At 39.7% G+C, this 22,720-nt stretch overlaps 2 protein-coding genes across 2 annotated transcripts; both read right to left on the reverse strand.

Annotated features, from left to right (window-relative positions):
* Positions 1–599: 599 nt before the first annotated feature.
* On the reverse strand, positions 600–7,692 carry lgi2a (leucine-rich repeat LGI family, member 2a). The gene is made up of 8 exons (XM_086165404.1): positions 7,340–7,692; positions 7,115–7,186; positions 6,413–6,484; positions 5,354–5,425; positions 5,027–5,098; positions 4,700–4,869; positions 4,164–4,328; positions 600–2,960 (listed from the first exon to the last, which is right to left on the reverse strand). The coding sequence occupies exons 1-8, from the start codon at positions 7,555–7,557 to the stop codon at positions 2,143–2,145; spliced, it is 1,659 nt and encodes a 552-aa protein (XP_086021530.1). The 5' UTR covers positions 7,558–7,692; the 3' UTR covers positions 600–2,142.
* A 3,055-nt stretch (positions 7,693–10,747) lies between these two features.
* Positions 10,748–21,758, reverse strand: sepsecs (Sep (O-phosphoserine) tRNA:Sec (selenocysteine) tRNA synthase). Its single transcript, XM_086165405.1, has 12 exons — positions 21,654–21,758; positions 19,420–19,535; positions 19,193–19,347; positions 18,013–18,131; positions 17,721–17,879; positions 17,368–17,521; positions 17,149–17,251; positions 16,698–16,827; positions 16,267–16,358; positions 14,413–14,506; positions 14,190–14,280; positions 10,748–11,911 (listed from the first exon to the last, which is right to left on the reverse strand). The coding sequence occupies exons 2-12, from the start codon at positions 19,531–19,533 to the stop codon at positions 11,674–11,676; spliced, it is 1,449 nt and encodes a 482-aa protein (XP_086021531.1). The 5' UTR covers positions 19,534–19,535; positions 21,654–21,758; the 3' UTR covers positions 10,748–11,673.
* Between the last annotated feature and the right edge of the window lie 962 nt (positions 21,759–22,720).

Raw genomic sequence — 22,720 nt, forward strand, 5'->3', positions numbered from 1 at the left:
TATAGATGATCTCCCTCTGGACATTGCAGAATTCCTTTCTCATTCTTCTGCACTTGAAACCTGCATTTCGACATTCTTTAAAGGGAAACCCAGTGCTGTCATCTCTCAGCAATGAGAAATTCTCTATTGCTAAAATAAATCAGGCTTCCAATATTGGTGACTTTGGTTAGGTCAGTGCCAACAGGTTTCTTCAGTTTATCTCTCAGCCGTCAAGTTATTTGCAGCCAGTTATGCCACATTCGAATCAGAATCAGAATCAGAATCAGAATCAGACTGAGATGGTTTCTTCACACTGGGAGCAAGAGGTCCAATATTTGACTATTCATAAGAAGTATTTGTTCAATTGCAATGGTGTTAAAATGATCATTTGGTTCTGATAGCTTTTCTGACTTTTTGCTTGTTGTCCTTCCTGCTTGATCAAGGCAATGGTTTACTCTCTGAAGTTGATTTATTGAAGTAATTGTTCAGCCATTTGAGTACTTCTTTCAACTCGACATTCATTTTCATATCTGCATGTATAAGTATGTCTTCGGATACTGATGTTATGCTGATAGATGTAAAAATGCTCAACAGTAGCTCAATCGGAAGCATTACAATCATATTTGTACACTTTTATTTTGATATCCAACTGAATAGATTTACAGAATAGTCTGAGAGGAACATTCAGTTTGCCTAAAGCAAAATAGAAAAGAATATGTATGTTGGAAAGCTTTCATATTCCATTACACTTTTACAATTTGCAATACCATTCACTTGACTGAATGAATAGAAGGACTTCTGCGTTCAGTTTATCTGTGAATAAACTAGCAAAAGCCATTTTTCAATATCATGCTCTTGCAAGTTGCAGCAATTTTTTTTTTCTGAGTAAGTGAAAAGATCTGTTGATTTTTGTGAGTGAAACCAGTAGTGCCACAGCAGTACTTGATAAATGAATGGTAGCTTGCCATTTAACATTCAGTTGTTTTTCGTTTTTCTTTTTTTTTCTTAAAGAGGAGAAAAAGGCTTTCGACTTAAAGATAAATATTTACACAATTTTTTTTTCATTTTCTGCCATATCCGGACAAACTGTGTCCTCTTTCAAAAAGATGAATTATTTTCCTTTCTCATTCCCAATGACAGAATATTGTCACCGTTCCTTAGTCAGAAGCATACTCATCATACTGAAAGGCAATTTTACAAATACTGTATACCAAAAAGTAGGTCAGTTTTCAATCTACCATTTTTCTTTTTCAAACTTCTAAGAGGCCTTTTTTTCTTTTGACATCACCAGAATACAGGTCCGTTCCACAACAATGACAAAAGGAGCTACTATCTACTGTGGGGTAAATGGGAACACCATTCATATATGTTGATTTAAAGAAGGCATTGGTAGTGTCTAGTCCTGAAAATATTTCCATAAACCACTTCTTTGCTTTTTTAATGTTTGAAATTTAATCTATAGCACCTACGGTATCTTTTTTCTCAACAAAGCTAAGGACTGAGATCTCAACTACTATAATTAAAGGTTTGTGCTTTCAAGACTTTCCCTGTATGGAAAAAGCAAAAGGGTGTGATCATTTATCACGACCAGAGAGGTACTGTAGGCCTAATAGAGCGTTGAGCCCCAGTGCTGATAAGGCAACGTATTGTACATTATGACTGGGCAGGAGGACATGAGGTAGGTGGCACTGAAGCATCCACCCATTAAATCCTCAGTTGCCCAAGATTTGAGTTAAACAAAACTGTTAAGATTTCTTGGGGGATTCTGGTGTGTATATTTTTTTTCTCATAAAAATCCTGGGACAGCACAGGGGATATTCAGATTTAACACGGATAAAATGTATATGTCTTAAAAGCTTCAATTATATTTCTAATCATTCCAATCTCAACAATGTTAGCTGGAGTTTGTTCAATTGTTCAATTGTCTGTCCTTCAGACAGACAGTCTGAGAAGTCATGAGGACACACAATGGGACAAGGTAGTAAAGAACCAGCTAAGATGGGAACTTGAAGATTCCAAACACTACATGACCCGCTGTTATTAATATGGCAGAAAACTAAACAGGAACAGTAAGTCTGTCCTCTTTCTCACTTTCCCCTTCACAATGGCATCTTTTTTCATGGAAGACATTAGATTTCAGGAGAGACCATCCCGCTCACCTGCTCACAAGCTCAAGTCAATTATGATGTGCTCAAAGATCTGTGTGTTTCCCTTAAAGCTAGAGGCAAAGATGAAGTCCCTGCGGTCAGTTGAGACCACAGTGAAGGAGCGCGGTGCCTGGATGTAAACCTCCTTGAACCGGTCAAACACTTTGTTCTCCTCATCCCACAGGTAGATCTGCGAGAAGGTGTAATCGCTTCCTAAGGCCAGATAATAACGTTCTTTGAAAGAGAATGGCTGCAGAATCATGGAGCCTCGTGAAGGTAACGCTTGGATTTCTACAAACTGTTTGGCACCCCAGTGTAAGACTTTGGAATCACCAATGTAACGGGTCAGAGCCAGGTAGAGGTCGTCCTTGATGCGGAAGTGTTTGACAGCTACGACATCCTCCATGTTGGGGATTTCGCCCTGCTGAATGAATTTCTGGTTACTCCGGCTATACTGGTAGATGACTGGCACCTGAGAGCGGCTCGCCAGGATAAGATGAGCCTTCCCATCCAAGTCCAAAAACTCTGCATCTGTGTCACGATACCACTCATGCAGAGACTGGTAGGAATAAAAACCCTTGTCGTTCCATTTGTAGAGGGTGGACAGGCCCGCCTTGGAGCTGTCAGCAATGACGAAGAACCAGTCAGAGGCAATCTGGAAGGCTTCGATATCATTGGGCTTGGAGATCTTGGACACCTCAATGTCTTGAAACTTGCTGAACCTGCTTTGGTCCTCATCAAACTTGTAGATGTGAGAACCACCAAAAAGCTGAGCGACAATAACGAACACCTGATTCTGGATGATTACTGACTTGCAGCCAACGATGGACTGACCTGAAAGGTAAATGAATAAACAAAATACATGGGTTAAGGGAGATGTATAGATTTGCGGCAACTATAGAGGGATAAAGTTAATGAGCCATACAATAATGTTATGGTGAAGAGAAGTGGAAACTAGAAGTCATAATTTGTGAGCAGCAGTATGGTTTCATGGGAGAGAGTGCTACAGATACAGTCTTTGCTTCAAAAATGGCGGAAAAGAAGTACAGAGTAGGGTCAGAGGTATCTGCATTGGGCCTTTGTAGACTTTGAAAAAGCTTAGGACACGCTGCTGAAATGTATGAGTAAGTCTGGAGTGGCAGAGAAGTATGTTAGACTGGTGCAGGACATGTATGCAAGATGTGAGACAGTGGTGAGGTGTGCTGTAAGGTGTAAGAAAAATTCAAGGTGGCGTTGGGACTACAGCAGGGATCAGCTCTGAGCCCCTTTTTGTTTGCGGTGGTGATTGACAGGCTGACAGATGAGGTTAGATCGGAATCTCCATGGACCAAGGAGAGCAATGAAGGTTAGTCGGAATACGACAGAAAATATGTGCGTGAATGAGAGGGACCCAAGTGGAATGATTAGGCTGCAGGGAGTGGAGATAAAGAAGGTGGAGGATTTCAAGTGCTTAGGGTCAACAGTCTAGAGCAATAGAGAGTGTGGAAAAGAGGTGAAAAAATGGTTCAAGCAGGTTGGAACAGACAGAGAAAAGTATCAGGGGTACTATGCAATAGAAGAATATAAACCAGAATGTAAGCAAAGATACACAAGACAGTTGTGAGACCAGTAATACTGAATGGGTTGGAGATAGTGGCATTGAAGAGAAGACAGGATGAAGAAATGAAGGTTCTCCTGGGAGTGAAGAGGATGGATACGATAGGAAAGTCTCAGAGGGACAGCACATGTTAGATATTTTGGAGATAAGGTCAGATATGGTTTAGTCATGTACAGAGGAGTGATAGTTAATATATTAGAAGGATGCTGGGGTTAAAACTGCCAGACAGGAGGTCTAGAGGAAGACCGAAGAGAAGATTTATGCATGTAGTGAAAGAGGACATGAAATTAGTTGGTGAGAGAGAAGTGGATACAGAGAATTGGGTTCTATGAAGGGGGTTGATTTACTGCGGGAACCAAAGAAGGGAACAGCCGAAAGTAAAGGAAGACATGAGTTTGACGTGAACCACTCTGAGCCAAATTGAAAAGATCATACCATACCTGTTATGTTGTCATAAGTCCTGAAATTCATTTCTATGTGGTCCCATTGGAAAACCATGCAACTCTCCGCGCTCGGAGCAGCAATAGCCACATAGACGTCATTCTTGTAGCTGAATGTGTCGACAGACAGGGACTCCGACATCACTGACTGATGGGGGATGAAGTCTAGAAAGAGCATTCTGGATTGTGATTTTTTTACATCTTCAGAAAAAAACAAGGGTAAACACAACAGGGATGAGACAGTTAATTGTTGTTTCCCAAAAGACAAAATGAGGACCCTCAATCTGAAGATACTAACTCACTGTCTCTGATAGCAGAAGAAACCAGACGCTGGTAGTTTGATGAGCTAAGGTGTGAGAATTTAATTTTTTTTAATAAGCTGAGGTGTGAGAATTAAATTTTTTTGATGAAGTAAGACTAAAACAATAAAGTGATAACTAAAATGGTTTGTAATTAAATAATATCTAGTTATTCCAAGTTTTGACAGAAGTAAAAACAAGAGAAGCACAAGACTGTATATCATAAGCGTTTCTGACCCGTTGAAATGCAGTCATCATGCAGGCTGGTCATATCATTTAGCCTTTTGTCCTTCATGTCCTCGGGTCTAACACACACAACATCTGACACCGTGGCGTTGGTGTTCTTCAGCCACGCCATCAGCCATTTGGCGCGGCAGTCACACTCAAAGGCATTGCCTCGCAGGTCCCTGCAGAGGAGAACTATTTGTCATTCGAAAGAAACATAGTGCATATTCTGTATCCTGCTGCACTGAAATACAGTTGCTGAAGTAAAGCCGAGCTAGTAAAGCTCACAAGGACGGAAAGGTAAATTACATTATTTACAACGCTGAGTGACACACTTACAGCTCTATCAGCGAGTCCAGGTCAATGAAGAGGTCCCTGGGCAGGGCCTTAATGTTGTTATTAGCCAGTGATCTAAACACATCAGTCTTGGATCAATACAGCAAATGTTACAGAGGGAAATGTTCATGGTCTGCCTGTGCGTTTAGGATAAAGTTATCTTTCATTTCTGTGTAAAATCTGATCATTTACATCAAAAGGTCTGCAAATAGTTTCCATCAATATTTATATTAATGTTCAAGTCCATCACCCTTGTAACCAATTTGCATTATTTACGTCTACACCTTGTAACAGCTTTTGCTTTGAAAATGTAAAAAGGTTGGGACGTACAGGTGAGTCAAGTCCCTGAGTCCCCTGAAGGCATATTTGGATGCAGTCTCTATCTTGTTACTCTCAATAAACCTGTCAAACAAAAACATCAACAATGGGAACATATAACACATGTGGTCTGAATACATGCAGTGTGTACATTCAATATTGGCAATCGTGCTTGGTCTCTCTTTGCCATATACAAAGGACCTGGTTCAGATGATCATACTAGAGTTATGAGAGATTATAACAGTCCAATAGTTCAATGTTTTCGGTTTCAAGTTGAAGAATAATACAGGTAAAGATTTAGCATAAGTCCCTTTTTCTCTTTAACCAATGAGAGGTTCAATTTCTTCTGACCTCAGTGCAAATCTGATTTGAGGAGGCAGGCCTGGATACTCCATATATGAAATCACATGTATTAGAGTGAATATTCAGTTGAAATGGGTGTGCAATTTTACTCGCAAGGAGAGACATATATGAAATGTTATTATAATTATTATTAGATACTATTCTGTATTAACTAGTTGAAAAACAGCTTCATCGTTCAAAGAATAAAACTTGTCTTATTCTGCAAGACCACAATCTACAAATAATAGGGTATTATATCTTTGTTTTTTCTTCCTGTCATGATTTCCTCTATACCGAGTTGACTTATAATGATGCAGCTTCACCCTATATCTTTTCTAGAATTAATTTTCTGAAATACTTTACTTTACAAGTTCTCAATCATATTCTTCTTGAAAATCGTGTCAGACACACATTAAATTTTAAATTATAGTGTGTTCACATGCATGGAGGCTTGCCTATGCCTATGAAATATGCATGAAGGAACGGTGTTTAGAAAAGTGGTTTGAGATGAGATGAGACGAGAGGCGTCTTAACAAATCCAACCACTAGACGGCAGACCTCATTCCTTAATTCACTATTTAACCACATAACTTCCCCTCCAAAACAACATTCCCAGAGGACTGTTGGACAGAATACTGCAGATCCATGAAACCACAACATAATATTTGTCGACACGTCAATTCACCAATGCTTTTCTTCCTTGACTGAAAACACAATGAATTTACTCACAGGTACTCCAGATGTGGAAGGCCAGAGAAAGCATCGTCCCGTATTGTTGTGAGAGAATTGGAGTTGAGGAGCCTGTAAGACACATCAGAACACATGTCATCAGAGGCCGGTCGTAACATCACATGCCTTTTCTTTCTTATGCCTGAAGAACAGCACAGGATCTGTTTCTCCCAAGTGCGGAACAAAAAAAAAAAAAAAAAAAAAAAATCAATTTCTTCAGTCTTCAACACACCGCACTGCATTATTTATACTATTAAGCAAACCTCGTATGGAAAGAATTGGGCCTGCATGACCGACTAGTGGGGATGGCAAATTTGTAAATGGTCAAGAGGAAAAACACTTTTACAATTAGGTGCATTATGATGTTTCTTAAAATCTTGAAGCAAAACATGCCTTTGTTGATGCTGACTTAGCAGTCACCGCTTGTAAGGAGACTAAATACATTTGAACTCCAAGAAGCACTACAGTCACTATGTTGAGCCCATGAGCAAAGACATTTGTGCCATCCCACTTCAGTGCCAGCTGGCAATCAAAACATGTTTCAGTGCAGCTTGAGACAAACAATCACAATAATGTCTTTTTTGATTTGGAAGGTGATTGTAGAAATAAGATTTATCGGTTTGCCGTTTTCACTTAAAAGGTGCTTTTCCTTCAGGAATGTAACACGGATGGAGGGATGAGGAGGGGTGGAGAGGGTCTTACAGGAGCTGGAGAGATGACATGTGAGAGAACATTGCCTCTTTGACCTCAGAGAAAGTCCCATTGACGATGCTCCTGCAAAAGGGAGCAGACGTTGTCACCATAAAGCACAGAAAGGGTCGGAAAGGAAAAATAAAATGGGGGGAAAGGATAGAAAAAGTGTATTTAATATCAGCTTTGCTTTGCCATTCAGTTCAATCTTTAACCTGCACAGAAGGAGCTACTCACAGGGAACTGATGTCGTTGGGGGAGATCCTGGGGACATAGGAGGACCCGACGCAGATGATGGACTCCTTGGAGCAGCTGCATGTCGAAGGACATCTGAAAGCCTTCTTCATGTGAGCAGGCTGAACCAGGCAGCACAGGAGCAGCGAAAACAAAGCCCGAATCTGCAGAGCTGGCGGCATCTTCCTTCCCGGGCGTGCATGTGTGAGCTCCGCCTGCATGGAGGCTGACGGCGCCGCGCGTTTCCACCCTGCACCATGAAATGCTGCACTGGCTGCCTGACATCAGCAAATCAGCTGCGGCTCCGCTCCGTCCACCTTCATTATTTATGAAGTCAGAACTCTGGCCGGGGGAGCGGGTGCTGGTGCAAAAAAAAAAGCGCGACCATGGCGAATATATATAAAAATAAAAATAAAAAAACTGACCAAATCTTACAAAGCAAACAAAGATTTCAGAAAAAGAATCAAAAGGTATATCGGCGGTTCACAATCGTGTCGGCACGAGATGATCAGGCCACGGGGAAAGATCAAATTCAGCTTTACTGAAATCAAGGATTTATTTACAATAATGATGTTTCTGCAAAAAAAAAAAAACAAATAAAATAAATTAAAAAAAAAACAATAAAAAATATAAATCAAGGGGCGATCCGGGGAAATATTACTGTGCGGCTGATCTTCTCCACCACCCTCCTCCTGGCAGAGGCGCATATCTGCAGCACCACGGAGAGCGGCGGTGCGCGTCCACGCAGGGCTGTTCAGCCACTTTCTGCGGAACCCCGCTTCAATTACAAACAGGGCAGACTTGGTAATGATACGAGTCACTTTACATCAAAACTGGGGGTCTTTACTAATTCGAGGGTTCAGTTGAAAGGAACAACTCTTGAATTTGCTTGTAAACTGAGGGGAATAAATCTCTTTCACCCCATTCTTTTTTAATAATCGGTTGCAAACAATAGTGAATTTGTCTCTATCTCTGAATCTGTGTGAGATTCTTTGCCCTGTTTGCTTTTCAGCCCATGCCTCATGTATTACTTAACACAAATGTATACACTTAAAAAAGTACTGGATGTATTAAAAGAAGAATCAATTTGGCCTATAATTGCAAATTCTTTGTTCTTTTAAATCGACAGATGCGTCTATATTCTTTCCAAAATTAAAAGGTGATTTTGTAGCACCTATGTCTGTGCTTTTTCCTCTCCTTAAAAGTTATAAACATTTTATTTTGAAAGGAGTTTCCCTCTCTCAACACCAGGGAGGTACAGACTCCATCCTCTTCCTCTTGGCCTGATAAGCCCTGGTGGCACTTCCTCACTACTGCTTCTCACCTGACAGCTGCTGTGAGCCCAGAGCGAAGGGGCATTTGTCATCCAGCAACATCCCACTGGGCTTTCGGGCACGTGTGTGTGTTAAGGAAGAATATTTTTTTGAGACACGCCAATTTGGGGGAAATTTTGGGGGAAATTCATAAAAAAGTCCAGTTGTGATTCATATATTTACCATGTCATGAGGAGAATAATGTGAAAACACTTGACATTTGTGGATATGACTGGCTGAATTTCCATATGAGAACAAGACTCAGCATCACAAAGTGATTTTATGCAACTGAGCACTGACTGGGATTCTGTCTTAAAACTCAGTGAGGCAGTTTTGTCATGAAATTAGTTTCAGCTCTGAAAAGAAAACCTGGGTAATTTCAAATCATGTTTTCACAATATCTTTCATTTACGAGTCACAACACACTTTAGCGTGTTTTATAACTGTTGGCATTTGCATTTGTTCACTTCTAACAAAATAAGGTTTCAGATCCCACAGGCCATCATTCAATGTGCCATGTTGACTGGAAGGAGGGTTTCTGGCTGTTTATTGCAGCACAGAGGACATCTGTCTTCTCTTACTAAAAGGGATCCTGGCAAACTGGCTAAAGTTTTTGAAAAGCGGGTTTTCGAAAACAAAAGCTCGGGCTCTTAGTGGGATTCATTTTCTGATTTAAACAGAGGAACAAAGTTGATCAACAAGGCCGGTCTTCTTTGAAAATGCCAGCACAAAAAGAAATTCCGACTTTTCTCATTCCTTCAAAGCTCTGCCAGCATCATAAAAGATGGGATGACATTCAACGGGTAACAAAGGACAGAAAAAATTTCAAATTTATCCTATGCCAGACTGAAGCTGACTGAGTGCGACATTTGCTACTGCAGAAACTCGTAAAGAAAATGGCTTTGGTGAAAGCACCCGTTCATTTCAGAGACAGTGTTTTTCCACTGTTTTGTTAAGACTTGAGTGTAGCCTGGGAACAATGAAAGTGTGCTGATGCAGCAACACTATCTCGGTGATGCCAGCCCCCTCTCAGAGGCTGCTGCGAGAGCCGCTGCCACCGATGCCACCGCTTTTGATATGCATGATTTCTGACCTGCTGCGAACATTAAAAGTGCCACAAACACATACGTCATCACACACTGAACAGTCTCTAAATGCGCAGTACATTTTCACATGACCCTTTACCCTTGGTAATCTGCAGCAGATGGGAGGGGGGGTATTTAGGCAGTGCAGTATTGATATTCAAATTAGTCACCTGTTTTGAGAGGCTTTGGTAAAATTCTGTTTTGGGTGCCAGGGAACTACCTGCTCAGACTCTTAATGGCGGAGATTGTGGAGCAGAAGGAATCAGGCAAAGGCTTCAGATCCAAAAAAACAGATTTAGGCCGGGATCAAAACACAGTGTTATTCCACTTTTTTTTTGCTTAAGTGAAAAGCCAAATGTTGTTGGCAAATGCTGTTGCAGAGAATTTAGAAAAAAATATACTGAACAGTACTAAAAAATCCTGAAAATTTAATTCAAAAAAAAATATTTTTCCAAAATTGGGAAAATTGCCCTGAGCGAGTGAATAAATGGTTGTCTTCTTGTATATGTGGCCCTGCGATTGACTTGGTGACCAGTCCAGTACCCTGCCTGTCGCCCGATGACAGCTGGGATAGGCTCCAGCATCCCCTGCGACCCTGAGTGGAGGATAAGCGTCAGATAATGGATGGTTCTTTTTTCCATTTTTGAGGTTCCCAAAACTATTTTTTAATTATTTACCTCTATTAAGAGCAAATATTTCTGACATTTTACCACAAGATGTTTTTTTGTTGAAAATTTTATAAATTTGTGAAAAAAAACATGGAATTTTAGTTATTTACTTGTTAAAGATGAATAAATTTTACCATAGATTTTGGGCTACATTTTTTACCTACAGTATCACTCATCTGATCTTGAAATATAAAAACTTTAAAATCCAAATACACTGTCCAGTGGCCTCACAGTCTTATTCAGTATTCGATCGGTCATTGCGACACATGGTAAATCCAACACACGTGGATCTGCAGCTGAGAGATGAAAAAGAGCACATTTCCTGCATGAAGCATAGGGGTGATCTATGTTTGGAGTCCTTCATTGATTCTTTTATTTCTTGCTATCTGTTACATGGACTGAAAATAAACGCACTGTTCTGCAGAGTTCAAATGGAATTATGGGCTTAGAGTATTTGTATCACATTACAGAATACAAAATAGAGCTATATAATTTCCTTCTGTAGATCAGTCAGTGGAAAAGATGAATGGTTTATTGGAGCAGGGTGTGTGAGTGTACACCCACCTCCCCCACATCCAGCCATAATGGGATTAAACTTGGTTTGATTTCAAACAGAAAGGGGTATGGCTTACAGCAGGGACTACCAAAATATTCCAGACATGAAACCCAAAATAACAGAGATATTTGCCTGCCTCCCGTTTGAGAGAATGAAAACGTACTCAGGAAATACGTAATTTTCAAATTCTGCAAGTTCACAGGCAATGTTTTCTAACGCTACATGAATTCACTGAATTGAAACAAATGAGTAAAAAGATAATTAAATAAATTGACAGCTGTCCAGCCTCAACACAAACATCAAATTATCAAGCTTAGCAATTAAAGCTTTTGCTATCAGGGGCTATTTTGAACATTCAAATACATTCATCCTATTGAGATCTTCTCATGGCTTTATGACTTTAAAAATAGAGGAATTGTCATTGATCTACATATATACTCAGAAGTACCAGCACGTCTCGAACATTTTGTTTTGGTCAAAATTTAGATTAGCCTGTGTCTCTGAGATGCATTTGTATGCAGGGGTTGCGCTCTCCTCACCCACTAACTGATGAGCTCTTCTTCATATTAATCAGAAGCATCAGCTACTGTCACATTCATCGTGATGAACACTTGCACACGGTGCCGCCGCCAGCTGCTGCCGCTGAGATCCGTCTCTGACCTTACTTCAGCATCCATCTATCAGCAAACACACCTGTACATGTGGACACCTTATTTTAGCTGTGTCCTTCTCTGCCAGCATCGTCCTGACCGCTGCCCTTGGTTGCATTGCCCTTCTTCTTCAGGGCTTTCAGGCACTTGTCAAGTCTTTTGATGCAAAGAGTCACGTCGTCACATGTGATTCCAACTGCGGAGGCGGCGTTGAGGTAAGGGCACGGGTAGGTGTCTGAGTGTGACATGAAACCATGAAAAGTGTGTCCACTGACAGTCTGTTCCTTGCCCAGTGGTATGACCCTAAACACATGAAAACATCAATATTAAGTTCTATTAGAAAAATGCCTTTAAAAACGTGTTAATTTGATTATACCTCCAGCTATTTACAAGAGGAAAAAAAGCATTGTAGAGGGCTTAGACAATGAAGCAGTTTCACTCACTCACTCACTCCCTTAATGTTGGGCTTGTAGCTATCATTTGTATTCATTTTTCTGTTTAAGGCAATGACTGGGCTTTTGCACATTTTACGCCTATAGTTGTAACTTCGAAATTGTCTACATCGACAGTTGGATTTTAAGGTTCTTGTTTAGCAGTCACTCTCCATTTTTTTTTTCTTTTCTCTCTAAAAAAAATTGAGTAGTTAATTGTAAATTATCTGATTTTGAGATTTAAACATTTTACTGTTCTCTTTCAGAGTAAAGTTATTGCCACCTACCAACATTTAGTGAAAGACGCGGGTACCTCAGGTGTGTATGTGTGTGTGTGTGTGTGTGATCTCTTTGTGTCCACAGCTTTGGTTTGGAACTCTTAATAGTTGTAGCAAAGTCAAAAGCAGTATTTTGCATTTTAGTTACATTTAGTTTACATAGTTTTATTTTCAGTAACTAAATTCACCAAACTCTCTGATAACTTCCTGACTAATTTTCCCTGGATTTTCAGACTCCTTACCAATTTAACCACTTTGTTAAATAAGAACTCTGTGACTAATAGATGGTCATGTATGTCCCTGTGTCGGACACTTTCCATAATTACTAGATGAAATGAGAAACAAAACCACTTTCTGATGGATTATACTGTGGAACAATGAATTATGGGGCTATTAGATACATGTACATCTACATTGATGCTGTCTAACTCCAACTTTCAGAGGTTCAACTCCTCCCTCCTATTCCAGATCCAACGAGATGCTCTCATAGTGTCTCCACTATGCGCTTCATCTTCTTCCCTCTTCGGTCTTGGATTGTAGTATTTTTAGTCCCCTTAAATTCTTGCAAAGTTTCCTGCAATTGCACGTTACTTCTAACACTCCAACACCCCTGTATGTGTGGTTTGGGCAAGTCATCCTGTTATCTGTAAATTTTCTATAGCCATAACTGCTGTGTCCCTCTGACGATATTGCCATTATTCTGTTTCTCTTGTGAGTGCAGTGGTTGAGGTTGCTGACCTCACCCACCTACACCAGTCTTTCCTGGAGGTCATCTGTCTTTCCAGCATCGCCAATCTTACTTGGCTGCCATCTAGCCTTTCCAGGAAGCCACTGTTGTCCCAGGGGAAATACTATTAAATACATCTACCGATACATTGATGCAATAAAACTAAGTCACATCTGCATGACTGTAGTTTTCAGCCAGGAGAAAATGTCGTCAGTTCTCTGTATCAGAACTATTTCAAGCAAGCTGTCTCTTCTAGCATGTCAAACAAATTTTGAATTAATTCAAAGAAATACATCAAGCCATCAAAAAGAACTAAAACTGTTGAAGACCTCACTTCTGTGAAAGTGAAAAGTACTGTGACTTATGGGGTGAGCTTCCGTTGGTCAAATTGTTTTGGTAACACTTCTGTTATTAGAAAGATCAATGTCTGTCATAAAGCTTTTAAGTAAGGTACTTTGGAAGGAAACCAAACTGCAGTGAAGGTTAAGTCCTTGATGCTGCATGTATCAAAATCCTGGTTTGAATTCTTTATTACACGAGTGGCGAAAGTGAAAGTCAGGAAGGGACTTGACAAAGACTTGTACCTACTGCTAAGAAAACGACTAGGAGCAAGGAAAAGCTGACAAAACCAAGTGAAAATTTTGCTGTCTGTCCCAAAAGAGCATTGTAAAGAAGACATGCTGCTAAAACAGGACTGACAGGGAAGACAGTCTAATCATCTAAAGTAGTTTTTACTGTACCAGAGCCACAGATCCATCTGGTTCATATCAGTTGTCAGCACAGCTCTGTCTTTTAGGAAAATTCAGACAAACGAAACTATATTTTGATGTGGAAGTGAGTGTCTGGGCGGTGCATGCATGCAGTGCATGTAAATTTAATTGAGTAAGTTGAATGGTGCATTCTGAGGCACTTTCCTCAAAAAAAATAAATGAAACTAGTCAAGCAGGTACTGTTAAATACACGATAATGGTGAAAATCTGTTTTTGACAATTTTTTTCTTCCATATCCCTCAATGCTACTTGACTGACTCGTCAACTCACGGTTCTTCTCATTATTGCACTCGGCTTTTTGTCTAAAACCAGCCTCCTGCGCACACACACACAAACAAACATAATCAAGTGGTAATCCTTTTTCAGTTTGCCTACCGGGCTCCTGAAACTTGTCGCGTGAACAACATGGAGCCTAGCTGAGTAACAGCCTCGTCACACCCAGCCTGGAGACCATCCAGGGACATGGCTGCCATATCAAACACACAAAGCATTCATTGAATATCCACAGAGAAAAAAAAAACACACTCATTAGAGAGGACACTTAATCCTTGAGAAACATTTATTAGCGTGCATGAATGAGGCATCATGGTGAGCTTACCCAGTGAGATGGGGTTATGTGGTGTGTGAAGCAGCCTCTCTCCGTGAGCTGAGGCCAGGCTCTTCAGCTCCTGAGCCAGGAATGAATAAATCTCCTGCAGGAAATGCAGACCCAGAGAAGAATTATGGACACACAGAATTGGATTAAATGGACATGGGAGGAACTAAAAATAGTAGCATGATGTTCTTTTCACACTCCGCTGGTCCTATTTGCAACAGCAACCTTGATTTATTGTTAATCCATCGACTCCATCCATAAGCAGGCTGGTCCATACCTTAATTCCTTCGTGTCTTCCTATAAACACACACACTGTTCATTTCTTCTGAACACAAATACATTCAGCTGGGATCAGAAAGAATCCAAGATTTTCATCTTTCTATATTTTACTGCAGCCAAATATGGGGCAGTAAAATAAATACTGTCTTGGAAAGACTGAATAAGGATGAGGAGGTTTATGGGGCAAGTAAGGGAGCTGTTAACAACAAGCAGCTATTAATTACTTACTAATTTTATTGACAGTTCTTTGGAATTTTGAAGCTCTTATCCAGTCACTTCTCATGTTTTTTTTTTCTTTTTAACAAACTGAAGTTTAAGTATTAAGTGATTTTACAACAAGGGTTGAAATAATCATCACTTTACAGGGATGTATTGAGACAGTCAAAAAACCCAGAGTTTTTGAGTCTGGAAAGGTACCAGAGACCGAGTCCCCAGTACAGCTTGGCATACTCGGATATGATCTCTGCAACAGCAGATTATAAGACCGTCACGCCACACGCTGCTGACTCATCCTTTCCTTTTTCGAAAGCATCAAGGGGGAAAATATTTTCGGTCTTGAGTCAGCCTCAAACAGCCTTTCAATGATGTCAAGTGTGTCCAAGTGCCTGTTGTTCTCCAATAACAATGGCAAACTTTGTCCTGAGAGATGGGGTGCGAATGGTGGAGAGGACACCACTCAGTAGGCAATAGGAATGTGTTTTTGGTTGGAACACACATCATCTGTGGGTTATTTCATTACAGATATTGCCTAAGAAGTGTTGAAAATTAAACTTCACAGCCATTGTATTTAAAGATGCTGACACCATGGGTAATATGGGGAAATAACAGTCCTGCAGACAATGTGTGGAATGAGTCCGGTATATTAATTATGCATGATGTGGAGCAAGCGGATCAATAGGCCTCGATGGTATTGGGTCCTATTAGAGGCAAAAGGAATTTCCTCTTTCTTGCCAAAGAGCTGGTTTTACACCCAAAGTATTTAAGTATCATATGCCGTCCTGCAACAGCTTGATTTTGAGATATGAGCAACTGATTTTTGGCAAAGGTCTTTACGAACAGCGTATATCAGATAACAAGATTTCATAATCTGAAACTCTTCAGTTCTGTCTCAACTTTATTTTTAAAATGTACTCGCCAATCTCTATGGCAGGGCTGCTAGGAGCTGTGAAAATGCTGCAGTGCCTTTCATCTAAAGAGGAAGATGCTGCATTGTGAATATCTGCCGTGAGGCAGAGAGCCACCAGGGGATGTTTTATAAACTTCTGGATCAATTTTAACTTGCTTTGCCTCAACTCCTCCCCTTCGGCAAAACATGTTCTTTAACTTAAGTTTAAAATCCCAGTCTGAATGCAGGTACAACAGAGGGCTGCATATACAAGATGTGCAATTCAATTCAATGCAACTTATGTAAGCTGTTCTTTGCAGTTCTCAGGAGAAAGATACTGAAACTGTCTTTGATGCAGTAAACACAATTCATGGCTGACTTTGCTGCGTTGGATGAAGCAAACCATCAGAGGGCACTGAGAGTGAATTGTGTCGGACATATGGCTGCAGAGGGGGAGGATTTCATGATCTCACCTTCCTTTCAGAAAGGAGCGTCTTGTAGCCGTTGGCTCCCAGGGAGAGGAGGGTGATGAGGACATCCAGGGAAGGTGATGCTGATGCTCGCCCTGATATAATGAAAGAAGAATAATTGGGACGTGATATTATATGTGTTGTTTTATTAAATCTAGTAAATATGACTGGCATCCCACTAAAGTCCTTACAACTGAATATTTTAATGTACAGTCTTAGCACTTGACTTGACATTGAGAATTGTGTGAGCGCGCGCACACAATTCTCACTTGTCATCTGCTGACACACACACACACACACACACACACACACACACACACACACACACAAATATGGCCTTGCATTGTCACACTATCCACATACAGATTTTTTTTTTATCAGTTAATGCACCTTTTTGAACCTGCACAAATGATTTTACTCACACCATTATTCACCTGGATACATCTTGCTTATCTCCTCAATGAAGGCCACATCAAAACCTGCGATTATAGCACCGCCTACTGGAACCATGAAATTCTTGTCCAGGCTTTGTACAAAAGCGTCAATTCTTCCAACACGGGCCCCCTGATAAAGACCAACAATATTGTTTGTCAACTGATAAGACACACACACACACAAACACACAAATAAACAGACAACCATTCACTCTGTCTTTTGCACATCTGGGCAATTTTTCCAATAAAACTGCTGCATGTTTAAGGAGGAAACCTGGAGGTTTCCCGCACAGAACACACAAACTGCACACGTTTCCTGTCGGAATTGAACCTACGTGCCTTTGTGCTGTGAGGCCGAAATGCTAACCACTGCATCACCATGTTTATATATATATATATATATATATATATATATATATATATATATATGGTGCACAGGCTTCACACTGACCTGCTGTATAAGATGCATGCACTTGGATGACTGGACTCCATATGCATTGTTGACTATGTGGGGAATGTTGTACTTAGTGCAAAGTATGGAGAGCTCCTCAAGCCTACAGGGTAACAATAACTTGTATGAGAATTAGTCTGCCATAACAAGTGGCTTATATCATCTTCATTTGAAAATTATTCTGAGGCACTTCCAGTCCAAAATGAAACATGAAGTTACCTGTCAGGGACACGTGGGGCAAAGCAGGATGTTGTTGAGTGAACACACAGGATGTTTTCTGCTCCAAGCTCCTTGATTTTGCGCTCAACTGCCTCCAAGTTTGTCCGCAACTCATCCCCCTCAAGCGTATTCTCCACCACCACAGGCTCAAATCCTGATAAAACAGATGGAACAAGATACAAAAAAAGCAGGATAGTAAAATGCCAGAGCATCAAAATTTTTTTCTCACTAGCAGATTTTCTTACATTACAACAATTCTGTCTGTTGACATCTGCCACATAGCTGCGCTGCGTTGTGGGAGGTGTGAACAGGATTTCTGGGTGAGAGCGACAATGTTTACATCTTATTATCACCTGCTGTGATCATTGCTTTGAAACAGGACTTCTGGTCAATGCGGGGCCAGATGATATAGCGAGCCTGGGGTCTTCGGTGGCGGAGGGTCAGAAAACACAGTGTCAAGCTCATTCCAGTCGCCATGGGAACCACAAAGCAACTTGCGACACTCCGCACACCTGTTTTACAAAAAGAAACACATTTTTATATTATTCAATTATGACAGTAGATTACTATGTCGATTAGATAGGTGTCTTCTTTCGCCTGTTCAAAGGTTGAAAACCAACACACTAAACCTTGTGAGATACAGACCTGATAGCTTTAAGATGTCCAGCACAAGTGAATTGGTCAGCTTGTTCAGCAAGCTGGACCCTGCAGCTTTTGGCTGAATAGCAGCAACGTCACCTGACCGACCAATGCCATGAATTAGCCTACAAAAAACAGCTGAGTATTAAAATCAGACAAACTGAACACCATCCTAAATTTAGGATAAATGCAAGATGCCTTGCTCACAACAAATAAATGTAACCATAAAAGGTCTGGCTCAGAATAACAAACCAATCACATATCATATTAACATCTTTTGACAACATTAATAATAACGGTGGTGAAAAACATTTATGTGGATCTTCTTTAGTGGTTTCAAATTACATACTTTGTCCACTAGGTGACAATAAAAACTCATTGCTGACTCATGCTTTTCCTGATTTTGGAACTATCTGACAGTCCAGGAAAAAGTTTAGCCCTTGAAGATTGGACAACAAAGTACAGGTGGTCCTCACTTAATGACATACTCGGTTAAACGACGACTCGGAGTTACGACAGGCTTTGTGATAACATTAAAATACGCGCGGAGTGCACTGGCAGCGGAGTTGTGCGTGAGCATGTATTGTACGCGCTTACCCGTACTTATTATAGGCCTATATTCATCCAAATATAGACATTAAAGGAAAAAAGAAAAGGTAAAATAGCACGGTACAAATGGCTGAGATGTATGCAAGTACTGTGCAGTAGTATGGTGGAAATGGTGATTAGCTTAACTACAGACTCCTTGGGACGTAAGCCGGTCGTTAAGTGAGGACCCCCTGTAAATCTACTGAGGAATGGTCAAATTATCAACATTTGTTTGTGATACTTGTCTGGGTGCAAAGAGTAAATTTATCTTGCACAAATTTATTTTTTGAACAAATTATTTTGTAAAAACAAAACTGAATGACCGTTGTGGACAAAAGATGAATATAAGAGCATATCTCATGACTAAACACGTTTTAGTTGCAGAAAAACACTGCGAGCCCATAGTTTACATACAAATACATTTTGTTCAAGCAGTATTCACAAAATACAAACATCAAACCTAACATTCAAATCTTGACAGAGTACATAAACCCGGTTAAGATCAGCAACCAGTGTTATATGACTGATAAAGTTGAACACCTGCCACACAACATCAGACTTAATGATATTTGTGAATAGATTTAAAATGATCACAGACCTATAATGGCGCCTTGCCACGAGGCTGGATGCTACTCGCCCTTCCCGCTCGCCAACGCCACAGTTCCCAAGGAAGTTATTGCTGTCCATCATAGCCAGCTCGTTCAAGAAGAGTTCTATGGTGCCCTCACTCCATCCTTCCTCTGGACACTTGCCCTGAGACAAACAGTTTTAGATGTATGTGTGTACAGAGTGAACAACATCTTAGTTGAGGACTGTGGACATTACCTGCTCCAGTAAGATTCTGATGAGCTGCTCATGGCTTCGGCGTGCCTCACGGCCTTGTCTAATGTAAGCCGGAGAGACTATCTTCTCACTCAGGGCAAAGTTCTCACTGTTCATTTCTGTCAAGACATGCATCTTCACATTTAAAATGTGGTGATAAGACCCACTGTTGTTATAAAAGCTTGTCGTAGCCTATTTATTTCAGTTTAAAACACTAGAAAAGTGAGTCATATTTTATATTTTCAGTATAACTTAATTCTTGCTCAATCTAAGATTGTAAGGGTACAATTAAAAAATATTTGTCAATACTAAACAAAGAAGCACATAGTTCTAAAAAAATCTATGCTAAGTATGAGGGGAAAAAGCAAATGTATGATCTTTACGCCCTATTACGCCCTAGTTAGTCAATGTTCAAAATTGTGCTTTATAACTGAAAATATTTCAGTTAAATTGAAATTACTTTTTAGATTTTTCAGTTATTTCAACTTGAAAAACAATACAAACCCAGAACAAAAATCTATATCAATACAAATAACATATCTCATTTTGGGGAAAAAATGTATGCATTGTCCGAGATTATGTGAGAAAGCAAATGATCATCGACATTGACATGACTGAAGAACTCATTCTACCAAAATGCCATCAGACTCTCAGTACCTGAAAGACCGGCAGCACATGTGTGTGGAGAATGCTATCATCTTTCTCATTCGAAGGGCCCTATCCCAACTCGAGGGTGCAGGAAGCACTGTGAGTCATCTTCTTTGACTTTTCCAATGCCTTCAACAGCGCCCAACTGACCCTCTTAAGGACGAGCTGCTGAGTACGCAACCTCACCCTGACATCACTGCCTGGATCCTAGACTACCTCAGAGGATGGCCGCAGTATATCAGAGTGGTATTGTCAAGGTACTGTCCTCTCTCCATTCTTCTTCACCCCTAACTTCTGGCACAACTCTGGTTCCTGCCATCCTACCGGTATTTGTTTTTTATTTTCTTGTCATTGCTATTGTCACTCTGTTTATATTGTCATTTAGTTCTTCTTGCATATTTTTTACCTTTACTGTTCCTTCATATTGGCCACTATAATCCCTGATGTTGTTGCTGCTGCTGTCTATTTATTCATTGATGTCTTGCTATCTTTTGTCTCTCTATTTACATTTATATTCATATTTATTCCACTTTTTTATTTTTGGACATTATAACCGTAACGCTGCTGTGACAAAGGAATTTCTCCATTGAGGATCAATAAAGTTTATCTTATATTATCTTATCTTATCCTATCTTACTCCTGATACAACCTTCACCTGCGCTTTGTGAGTAACACACTCAAAGCTGCACTCAACTTAAACTTGCACACACGCCAATACTGTTTACAATTCTAATACTGTTTACATTTCTGCATATGTTTACATTTCCTTGCATTATTACATCAGGTGACTGTAGTAGATTCATATGCAAATGGTACATATGAAAATAAACCTTTTGAATATTATTTTTTTTATAATAGTCATTGCTTGTGTCACAATCTTGAATACCATTGCACCATTAGGTTGTGTGTTTATGAATGAGAATATCATAACTAAACATATTCAACAAATTCATATATATTTACAAAGTACTGTATTTGTGTAGACCGACGAATGATTTTGTATCCTAAATCCTATTTCTAGGGCCTGTAAGAAACACTGTAAATCAAAAGGTGGTTCTTCAATTAAACCCACCACTGATTTCGTAAAAAGAACGTCATGTGTTGAGGAGACAACTTTTTTTCGTTAAAATAGTCATTATCGCAATTCTGGAAACGATTTTAATTCTTAGGGAAACAAAAAGGTTCTCTCGAAATGTCTAATACGACACTAAAAAACATCTCGAATCTAATAAATGATAATTGGGATAATTGTGTGTGTAACACACACACACACACACACACACACACACACACACACACACACACACACACACACACACACACACACACACACACACACACACACACACACGTGGCTCGACTACGCAGGCATAATACACATTCTCAGGTTTCGAATAACTCAGAGAATGAGCTTGACAGTTATACCGCACAATAATGTTCCCAGGCTATGTCAGTAGCAGCTTTGCTAGCCTTAAAAACTTAAGGCAGAGAGCAGTCCGTTTCGCTTCCGCGTTAAGGTTTTAGTCATGGGAGTCCTAATATATTGAATCACTGTCTCTTAGATTTCCTGTGTTTGTTCGTTTTTTTACCTTAACGTTTCGCTCTGACCCACGCCAAATCAAACTGCAGTTCTTCCCGGCAGGAAGAAGACGGGTCGCAGCAAGAACCAGAAGCATGGACACCGCGATGACGTCAGAGTCATGTGATCCAACCTCGATCACATGACTCTTTCACAGCTCTCCGGCTTCGCTGAAGTGGCTCCGTCAGCAAGAAGACATTTTAAAGTTACCTTAAAATGCGTTATTATGACGTTGTTTTGTTTTTATAAGCATGAAAATGTGGATAGATTTTTTTTTATTGTGATAAAATATATAAATTATAAACTAAAGTAGGTTTATGTGAAACTTCTGCACATATGATATCAGCTCTCCGTAATGTTGCCGGTTTATCGTCATTTTACTGAAAACGTGTTTTTTTCTCTTGTACATAAAATAGTCGAATAAATGTGTTCACCTTCGTTTTCTGTTGTTTTTGATTTGGTATACCAGTTTCCTGTTGATTAGCTAAACTGTTTTACCTGCATTTCCAACTTTCATGACAAAAAAATCTTCTTGGGATTCGATGTAACTTTTCGAGAATTATTTTTAATTTAAATGTTTCTGATTTAAAAATAAAAATCTGGTACAAATGAAAAGATGTGAAATGTTTATTGTTTATCGGTAATTGTACAGTCTTCCTTTGAAAGAGGACAGATAGAACAGAGGAACGCATACATAATAACATATGAACGTCATTGGACAAACATTATTGTAAATAAATAATATCAATTAACTTTGATTTCAAATCCAGAGATAAAAACTATTACATACAAGATAATAACTCATGTTGATCAAATACAATAAATTAACTAATAACTGTGCAACCTATTGAATACTGAAATACTGAAACATACAATCTGTAAGTCTCTTTACTGAATGGATAATAATAAACATGTTCTCATTATTGATAAAACTGCAAATTGTATTCAGAAAGTCATTTGATAAAAAAGAACTACATTCTAAAGAGTCCAACTGCAAGAACATCACATTTTCAAGTGTATTACAATGTGAGTGTGCTCTAAATTGCACACTTTGCATTTTTTATTCAGTCAATGTTA

This window comes from Fistularia commersonii, chromosome 19 (genome assembly GCF_037954325.1).
Source record: "Fistularia commersonii isolate RoL2024-O1a breed Wild chromosome 19, RoL_Fcom_v1.0, whole genome shotgun sequence".
Classification (NCBI taxonomy): domain Eukaryota; kingdom Metazoa; phylum Chordata; class Actinopteri; order Syngnathiformes; family Fistulariidae; genus Fistularia; species Fistularia commersonii.